This window comes from Patiria miniata, unplaced genomic scaffold (genome assembly GCF_015706575.1).
Source record: "Patiria miniata isolate m_02_andy unplaced genomic scaffold, ASM1570657v1 HiC_scaffold_26, whole genome shotgun sequence".
NCBI classification, from domain to species: Eukaryota; Metazoa; Echinodermata; class Asteroidea; order Valvatida; family Asterinidae; genus Patiria; species Patiria miniata.
The window spans coordinates 436,429-446,729 of record NW_024037065.1 but is presented as its reverse complement, the minus strand read 5'-3'; the positions used below and the strand labels follow the sequence as shown (position 1 = coordinate 446,729).

At 36.0% G+C, this 10,301-nt stretch overlaps 1 protein-coding gene across 1 annotated transcript; it reads right to left on the bottom strand.

Moving 5' to 3' along the window:
- Window positions 1–6,789: 6,789 nt before the first annotated feature.
- Window positions 6,790–9,514, bottom strand: LOC119733666. The gene is made up of 5 exons (XM_038207063.1): window positions 9,383–9,514; window positions 8,188–8,400; window positions 7,750–7,808; window positions 7,084–7,266; window positions 6,790–6,960 (listed from the first exon to the last, which is right to left on the bottom strand). The coding sequence occupies exons 1-5, from the start codon at window positions 9,512–9,514 to the stop codon at window positions 6,918–6,920; spliced, it is 630 nt and encodes a 209-aa protein (XP_038062991.1). The 3' UTR covers window positions 6,790–6,917.
- Between the last annotated feature and the right edge of the window lie 787 nt (window positions 9,515–10,301).

Here is a 10,301-nt window from a genome sequence, read left to right as displayed (position 1 = left end):
TTTGTCCCTACTTATGAATCATTAAGAAAAGCAACTTCAGGTGTCATTTGGTATCAAGAAGGAGAAACTACATATAGATTGTAAGGCTTGACATCTGCACTCACCAGAAGACTACTAAAAGATACGCTTAGAATCCTAATTCAGCTCAAGTTCCTTTGATGGATATTTTGGGTATAAGAAAGACGTGCTATAATGTTGAAGATGTATAGGATGCTATCTCCATGTGATACTCACTTTGAGTTGATGCCAGGTGTGTCTGCAGCTGTGTAAGTGGAATGTCATCCATCTCGTCCAAGTCACTGTCACTAAGCTCTCCGATAACCTGACTTGTCAGAGGAATCTGCAAAACAGTAAATCATCCTGTTACAACAATGTTTAATACACATCGAGTTGTCATACTTCTTTGCCATCCTTATCACTTACACACATGCAGTATAAAAATGTACGTACCTTGCTCAGATGTAACATCCACATCACGGAAGGTCTCAGACTCATCAGATGCCTCTACAATTCAAGAACAAAATGAAAACAGAAATTCACTAAGGATGTGTGTGATTATACCAACTGAGAAGGACTTCATTTGATTAATAATGGGGTACGAACATGGGCATTTCAAAGAAAACTTTATTTTGCCATGTTCGATTCCAATTTTGGCTGTACGAGTGCTTCTTTCAAATACCTTGACTTGCTGATTCATAGGCAAGCACCTTGCCCCTCCACCAAGTTCTTCCCCACCTCATCTTCACCCGCTGATGTTGATGTAATAGTCCACGAAAATGTAACTCGCTAGATTTAACTACATTCTTTGTGTGGTCACTCCACTGGACCAAGACATCTTTTGGAGAGGTGCCTGTGACTAAATGGAAAACATTGAGAAACAAAGTTATCTTTAAATTGAAGTACAAACTGCTTTATACATCTTTACCGTAAACTGGCAATGTGGTCTTACTTTGAAGAAAGGTCGTTGTTAAACAGGATGTCAATATCTGGAATTTGAAGTTGAAAATCATATTCAAAGAATGCTTTTTTGAATCCATTTTTAATGATGACTCTTAGGTAATGTAACTTTTGATAGTATATATGTTTATATTACATATTTGTCAGAGGATGTAAAATGTGTGAATAGGGTTATCATTTGGAATGTCTATTTTACAAATTTGTATGGGCTAGCCCACCCTACTTGCCCACCGATATGCCCTACTTCAACTCTCTGACCAAAACCAGGCATTGGTCTAGCCAGAGAATATTGTTGTGTTGTTTATTGTTATTAAGGCAGGACTATACTCCCAGGTGAGGTTTAGGACGGGGAACAAGAAAAACACCCCAATTATAGACAAGTAAAGGGGGCATGGATGCACGTATAAACTTGAAATTTTCCTTATTAAACTGAAACAGTGACAGTGTGCCTGTTTGGGGAGGCCTACATCATGCATGCAAGACTAAAAACATGTATTGTAAGCCAAAACTAAGTAGTACTCAAGTAGGCTACTTTAGCGATCGAGCTTGAGGGGATTATATTTTTTTATTTAAAGGGAGGCCGAGCCCTTACCAAAATAACCAATTAAATTTTCAATTGGATCCAATTGGTTTGAGTTGGATCCAATTGGGTGTCGAGTTGGATCCAATTGGTTTGAGTTGGATCCAATTGGAAGTTGAGTTGGATCCAATTGGTTGAATTGGGAGTCGAGTTGGATCCAATTGGTTGAATTGGATCCAATTGGAAGTTGAGTTGGATCCAATTGGTTGAATTGGGAGTTGAGTTGGATCCAATTGGTTGAATCGGATTCAGTTGGGAGGTGAGTTGGATCTAATTGGTTGAATTGGATCCAATTGGAAGTTGAGTTGGATCCAATTGGTTGAATTGGGAGTTGAGTTGGATCCAATTTGTTGAATTGGATTCAGTTGGGAGGTGAGTTGGATATAATTGGTTGAATTGGATCCAGTTGGGCGTTGAGTTGGATCCCATTGGTTTTATTGCATTCAAATTGGAAATTGAGTCATATCCAGTTGGTTGAATTGGATTAAGTTGGGAGTTGAGTTGGAACCAGTTGGTTTTATTAGATTCAATTTGGAGTTGAATCAGATCCAATTTGTTGAATTGGAATTAATTGGGAGTTAATTGAATTTGAAACATTTAAATGAATTTGAATTTATTTGGAATTAGGTTGGATCAAATTGGTTTTATTCGATTATATTGAGAGTTGAGTTGGATCCAATTTGTTGTTTTGAATTGGAATCAGTTGGGAGTTGAGTTAAGTCCAGTTGGTTTAAATCTGACTCTTTTGGGAGTCATTTTAGTCATAAAGTCTAATCGGATAAATCTTTACTTCCACAATATCTAAAAATCTTTAAAATTATTGCTATACTGGTATATATACATTTCAAATAAATAAGGAAATAGCTCATTTTGATGTAAAGTTCCTATGTGAAATATGTGGAAAAAAAGTGTAGAGGTTTGCACTTAAGTAAAATGAGAAAATATAAACAAAATGCAAGTTCAATACATTTCCACCAATAAATACTTATTTATTTCCACGAACTATACATTTACAGCTTTCACAAAAGTGGGTACAATTCCCAACTGTCTATATATATTACACTGTTTTAAATTTTACTTGTAAAATAAATAACAATATTAAAAACTAGAACTATGTGGTTGTGAGTGAACAACCACAGAGCTGTTCCCAACATGTTTTTCATTGTCCATTACACAGTACAAAATGATTCAATGATTTGTTCTAAACAAATTTTACTAAACAAGTTTAATCTTCCAAATGCCATTTTCATGAAGTCTAATTAGAGCAAAAGGAGTGCGTCTTCATAATTATTCTACAACGTGGCATTAAGTCTGACCCCAAAGTAGTTTCTTTTGCGTGACCTCCAATGTCAATTTTCCTATTTATATGGGCAGACGCAAACATGAAAGAATATAAGCGACACATCGGAAAAGCATCATTCCTCTTACAGTAACCATTGGTGTAGGTAAAAACGTGGCAATTCAAGTAAAAGTGGATACAGCAGGGTGTAATAAGTACACAAGAAAAAATATTGATTGACATATGTACATTTTCCATTACAAAACAGACCCACAGATTTCTACTCCAATCTCCATTATATTGCGTCTGCCAATAAACAAGGACAAACGAGGTCAGAGGTCACCTCAAAATTGTTTGTGGGATCTGAATTTATAGAATGACTGTAAATTAATAGGTGCAATACCGTTCTTTGCACTATTTGCGATTGAGTCACCAAAAAACGGGGTTTTGGTGAATAAATATGATAATACATGTAACGGCAATTAGGATAAACAAAGTTCATTGATCTCTCCAAAGGTATCTATACGTCAAATGTGATGTGCCTACATCTGAAAATTCTTTTCATGGTACCTAGAGGCAAGCTGAAGACTTGGGTCATAAAAAAGGTGGCATTTACAATGATGAAAATCTTATAAATATCCATATGTAGGCAATTGTTTTACAAAGGTCATGACCTCTCGTAAGGTGACCAGAGGTTGAATATGAAATGACCTATATATGAAAATTCTCTTTACAGCATGAAAACCTTTCATTTAGACTTGAATTGTGAAAAAAGGTGCGGTTTAAAGAATATATCTTACAAATAGCTATAAACAGGTTTAAAAAGGTAATTGACCTCTCGAAGGTCATGAGGGGTCAGATATGAATTTTCCACTTCTGATGGTTGTTTTCATTGTATGAAGACCTATGACATAGACTTGGGTCATTTGAAAGTGAACTTTTGAAGAACAAAAGTTATGAATAGTGTATGCAAAGTTCATTGACCTCTAAAGGTCACCAGAGGTAAAATATGAAATGCCTCCATATCTGAATTTTTTGTCATGGCATTAAGAACCAACATGCGAAGTTTCATGCTTTTATCACAATTTGCACAATACTTTAGCATATTGTGGCTATGCTGCACCAGTATTTGTAAGAAGCAAGGGAAGGAGGTTTTATTGGAACTGCACAATATGGATATAAACAGAGAGTGGACGCAAGTAAGTGAACACTTTGTAATGCATTTTTTTTTATGAAACAAGAATCAATCTTTAATTACGTCGTAAAGTCAACCATTTATAATTTGCAAAAAAATATTAAAATCCATTTTTTTATATCAATCTGGAGATTACGTACTTTGAGTAACTCTAGCTGACAGGGTCATTAGGAATTTACATGTAACGCTGGAGACAAAACTATGTTGTAAAATGTGAGATTGTAAGAGACCCTTTAAAAAACGGCCTCCACAAAATGGTCCATTTCCCCTCTATCCCAACCCAGATTCCATTAAACATACATTATACCATGCACTCAGTTATTCATGATGCTAATGATCGACTTGAAACAAAACAAAACTTACTAAAATATGAACAATATTGATTATTTTGGTGGCTTCTTCAGAAAACCTTGAAGTGCCACACTGTCATGGCTGTGTTGTGCTTATTACATTAAGTTTGTGCCGATCAGCCAAACACATTATTCCTCGATTATCTATGTTGAGTACGACATCCAACAGCTGTCGGGTCAGTAGTACATTCTGCATTTATATACAGTCCAGTAGATTGTAGTTGACCTGACGGCTGTTGGATGTCCTACTTAGCATAAATAATCGAGGAATAATCTGATTGGCATATCGGCACAACCACACAATAACCACAACACAGCCATGACAGTGTGGCGCTGGATGTTTTTTTTTCTGAAGGAGTCTGCGAAATAATTAATATTGTTCATATTTAAGTAACTTTTGTTCTGTTTCAAGACAATCATTAGTTTTATGAATTAATGAGTGCATGGTATGAGGTATGTTTAATGGAATCTGTGTTGGGATAGAGGGGGAAAGGACCATTTTATGGAGACCCTTTTTAGGGTGTCTTACAATGTCATATTTACAATGTACATGTAGTTTTTTTTGTCCAGCGTTACATGTGAATTGGTGACGAGTGTGTCAGCTGGATTATACTCAAGCTAGAGATTGCACAATAATTAGTTAATAATTAGTGTTATGATTAATATGATTGATGGAAGTTTTACATAGATTAAGGTTAGTAAATAAGAACTATTAAAATGTGCTGTAGATTAATAACCAACTTTAACAACTTATGTACCGTGGAATGGGTTATTTTTGGTCAGCACCTGTATTTTATAAGTGAATATAAATCTCTGAAAAACAAGATTTCTTCTGTAATTTTTACATGATTATTTTCAGAAAACGGCACTGCAAATTTAATGCACTTGTGGATTTGAAGTGGATAATTACATTAGGTCAAATTTTAAGATGTCAAAGGTCAGAGGTCAAGGAACAAGAAGGTGAAATGGCACTGAGGAGGCCCTTGAGAAAGAAAATGTTTTGTTTTTTTAGGAATCTAAAATTGTACCTACTTTTCACCTGGACTCAGGAAACAATTTTTTAAAATGACAATATTTGTCCAAAGGAATTATTATTATAATGCCCTAAAACGGAGGTTACTTTGATTACATAATTTGTGGGCCCCATCCTCTTGTTAAATACTATTTTTTGACACAAAACAACACAAAAGTGCAGAGTTAATCTAAATGTTCTAAAAAATGGGAAAATTCACCAAATTTGTTATAAAAGCAATAGTAAAAAACATGTATGTCTCAAAACATTTACCAAAGTTACCCCATTTCACTTCAAGTGATAACTTTCAAACAGCTAAGTAAGTTGAAGAAGTCATTATCTACTGAATAGGCAAAACAGGTCGGTTCCATCAAACAAGTTTGTAAGTCGACTGAAGTAACTATCTACTGAATAGGCTTAGAACCAGGTGGGTTCCATCAAACAACTTTGTAAGTCGACTGATTAGTAACTATCTACTGAATAGGCTTAGAACCAGGTGGGTTCCATCAAACAACTTTGTAATTCGACTGATTAGTAACTATCTACTGAATAGGCTTAAAACCAGGCGGGTTCCATCAAACAACTTTGTAAGTCGACTGATTAGTAACTATCTACTTAATAGGCTTAGAACCAGGTGGATTCCATCAAACAACTTTGTAAGTCGACTGAAGTAACTACATTGTATCTACTGAATAGGCTTAGAACCAGGTGGGTTCCATCAAACAACTTTGTAAGTTGACTGATTAGTAACTATCTACTGAATAGGCTTAGAACCAGGTGGGTTCCATCAAACAACTTTGTAAGTTGACTGATTAGTAACTATCTACTGAATAGGCTTATAACCAGGTGGGTTTCATCAAACAACTTTGTAAGTTGACTGAAGTAACTATCTACTGAATAGGCTTAGAACCAGGTGGGTTCCATCAAACAACTTTGTAAGTCGACTGAAGTAACTATCTACTGAATAGGCTTAGAACCAGGCGGGTTCCATCAAACAACTTTGTAAGTTGACTGATTAGTAACTATCTACTGAATAGGCCTAGAACTAGGTGGGTTTCATCAAACAACTTTGTAAGTTGACTGAAGTAACTATCTTCTGAATTGGCTTAGAACCAGGTGGGTTCCATCAAACAACTTTGTATGTCGACTGAAGTAACTATCTACTGAATAGGCTTAGAACCAGGTGGGTTCCATCAAACAACTTTGTAAGTCGACTGAAGTAACTATCTACTGAATAGGCTTAGAACCAGGTGGGTTTCATCAAACAACTTTGTAAGTTGACTGAAGTAACTATCTACTGAATAGGCTTAGAACCAGGTGGGTTCCATCAAACAACTTTGTAAGTCGACTGAAGTAACTATCTACTGAATAGGCTTAGAACGAGGTGGGTTTTATCAAACAACTTTGTGTGTCGACTGAAGTAACTATCTACTGAATAGGCTTAGAACCAGGTGGGTTCCATCAAACAACTTTGTAAGTCGACTGAAGTAACTATCTACCGAATAGGCTTAGAACCAGGTGGGTTCCATTAACAGTTTGTTCCTTTACTCGCTTGGGTTGTTAGGCAGTTGGGAGTCGACGTCAGAACTGTATTAGACACGAGAAAGAAAAAAAGTTCATGAATTAGATGGACTAAAAATTGGAGTTCTATTTCTAGTGAGTAGTTATAGGTTTTGCAATGGCAATGGTTTGAATTTGTTGGAAATTCACCTGTCATATGTTGCAATGGATGTTACGTTGTTTTTTCCTCGAACATTTGTGACAGTGACCTGTACATCGAGGGGCAATAGGTGGAGTGCGTCTCTGATGTCAACATAATGTGTGCATTCCGAGAAGAGCTCCACCGTTGTCTGGTATTCGGTGTTTTTCTCATCCATGAAGATGATGTTGCCACTAGAGAAAGAAGGCATATGATATACATGTAATGTGTAGTTCGGTGTTTATTGAAGGAGATGTGGGGAAAAGATTTGTAACATGAATGTTGTTATAAAAGGACAGTGAAACAAAGAAACACAAAGACAACCAGATATTCGGGACCTCAGAATTTGCTCTTTATAAGCAGAACCTCTTTATAAAAGTGCTCTTTATAATGAGAGTCGACTGTAGTAATGGTGAGAGGAGTGCCGTACAGGTTGTTAAAAAAAAAGAGGATAAACCACAATGGGATAATGTGAACAAACTATGCACTTATTAATCATTATTATGGTTTCATAATAAGCCAGGGCAGTGATTTTCAATTCATATCTTGGATGCATTTCAGGTCATGCAGCAGTGGGTCCCATTGTTTTGAAAATGACATTTCATGTACTTTACATAGATTATATATCATATCATTTGTTTTGGAGTGAACTTTTTGGTGGACTCCGGGTATATTACCTTTCTTCGGTGATTGCCACAATAGTGACTTTTGATGAGCTACATGCCATTTCAGTTTCCTATATAGAATAAGAAAGACAGAGATTAGTAAATATGTTTAAATGTAGTGTGGAAACTGAGATTGGGTAAAGATATGCATAAGTATGGAAGTACATTTGTAAATGTAATAACAAATAGGCCTCGAAAAATGATGCGGGAATGTTGGTTAGGAATTTTTTTTGACAAAGGAGTGGGAAATTGTGAAAAGACGTAAGCAGGGATGAAAAACTGCATTTGTAAGGAATTATCTCTGATTGTTTTTTAATTAATATTTGGAAACATTGTAAATAAAGGATGACAAAAACAGATAAGTTGTGGTATTGCTATGCTTTTTAATATAAGCTTTGATATTTTCTTCAAACGATATGTAGAGGTAGTTGACACAGAGAAATATCTTACTTGAATATCAGTTTCCTGTGTAGCGTTGAGTACTACCATGTCACGATAGGTAGCCGTGACGAGGTTCTGAACGGTCACCAAAGTGCCAGGCTGTGGAATGTCCTGCTTGTTGTCCTCTCCCCATAGATTGACTTGGATTTTTCTTTTGTTTGTGGCATCTTCCACATCGATGGATCTTAAGTTGTACGACGGGCCTGCTCTCACAGGGGATACCTGGTTGAGGAAGTGTGCGTGCAGAGCAGATGCAAAAGAAGAAGGTATTTAGTGCTCATATTTGCAGTTTGTAATGGGTTCCGTTTGAATAATATACAGGGTGGTGCAAAAAGAAGAAATTAACCCACTTTTGACAGCAATTTTCACGTAGGCCAAAAAAATAGTTCTGCTTCGATTACATGGCATTTAAAAATAGGGTAGGTAGGTAGGGAAATAATTTTTTTTGCCAATTTTTTTTTGTGTATGATCATATGGAGGCCTCTGCGGAAAGGCAAGGGTAAAAGATAAAAATTGATGGTTTTTGGTGTTTTTTTCTCATTTTTCCAATAAAAAAAATTAGGGATGGGGCTGTCAGAATAGGGTAGGTAGGGAAACCGGAAGCAGAACTATTTTTTTTTTGGCCCTACTTGTTGAGTGTATTCAAAAATTCAATTTAATGGTACATGTTTTGAAAATTATTTTTAATCTTGACATAATGGATGAAAATATGATTGCAAATGCATATTTTGTCTCCGATTATGGTAGTTTAAAAATTTCATGTGGCAAACCTGTTTGTCCACGGACAGTTTTATTCCATTGGTTTGACTGAGCTCATAAGGAGATTGATTTGCAGATGAAAAAAAAACACTACAGGGCAAGTAAAGAATAGGAAATCAAAATGAATTAATGAAGTTTTGCATGTAACACTTTCAAAATGAAGCCTATGAAAGCATAATTAATAAGCTTTCAACAAAAATGATTCATATGACTTATGTAGTTTTCAAGATACGGATTTTAAAAATCAAACATCATTTTGAAATTTTGTGCATAGATTCCCCCAAAAGGCACGTGTTCTTTGAGCAAAAAGTTATGGCTGAAAAAAAATGTCATTCAACAATACCATTTACTAGCAGTGGCACCAGACGTACGTAGCCGTAGGCCTATGCTCTGACCATATATCAATGAGCTGGTGAAAAAGCTCAATCACCACCACCACACTGACATGACTGACATATCCAACATTATGTATCCAGCAGAAGCAGAAGAAAGGCAGGGTCTTCCGTCGTTCTAAAGCTGTGCCTTCACAGTTTCGCCAAGCTGGCCAGGGCGGCCGGTACATACCCAGCCGGCACATCGACAGCATGCAGCGTACGCGCTTTCGCGCCTGGCTTCGTTACATCAAGAAATCTGAAGATTTGATCTGCAGACGATCGGTCGTCCACGTCATGTAACCAGACGTCATACAACAAGAGTGCGCAGTACAAAAGAAGGGAGCACGACTATTCATTGTTACAACCTCAAAGTGTTTTTTTTTTCATCCTCTGTTTATCTATTTAGTAACCGAGGGTGAAATACCATATAAATTAACTAAATATATATTTTTCCACAAATTTTTATTTGGTGAAGAATTCAGCTTTATTTTTACAGAATTTTTGCAAAAAAAAAAATTAAATTGTATTTATGGGAACGAGTTTTATTTATAACCTGGACATCGACAGCGTACGCGCTTTCGCGCCTAGCCTAGCCTAGTTACATCAAGAAATCTGAGGAATTTGGTAAGAATTATGCAGACGATCGTTCGTCCAAGTCATGTAACCAGACGTCATACAACAAGAGTGCGCAGTTCAAAAGAAGGGAGCACGTCTATTCATTGTTACAACCTCAGTGTTTTTTTTTTCATCCTCTGTTTATTTATTTAGTAACCGAGAGTAATACCATATAAATTAACTAAATATATATTTTTCCACAAATTATTTTTATTTGGTGAAGAATTCAGCTTTATTTTACAGGATTTTTGCAACAACAAAAAAAAAATTGTATTTATGGGAACGAGTATTATTTATAAATATATTGCGCAATTTTTGCACGCACACGCTCATGACGCTGGTCATTCATGCGAGCGCGAGATGTAAATTTTTGCT

Coding starts and splice junctions, on each gene's coding strand:
- LOC119733666 (XM_038207063.1), bottom strand. CDS start 9,514: ATGTGCCGGCTGGGTATGTACCGGCCGCCCTGGCCAGCTTGGCGAAAC. Junction 8,401..9,382: donor ATGTTGGATATGTCAGTCAT/GTCAGTGTGGTG, acceptor TTCCTCAACCAG/GTATCCCCTGTGAGAGCAGG. Junction 6,961..7,083: donor TCCATTGCAACATATGACAG/GTGAATTTCCAA, acceptor TGTCTAATACAG/TTCTGACGTCGACTCCCAAC.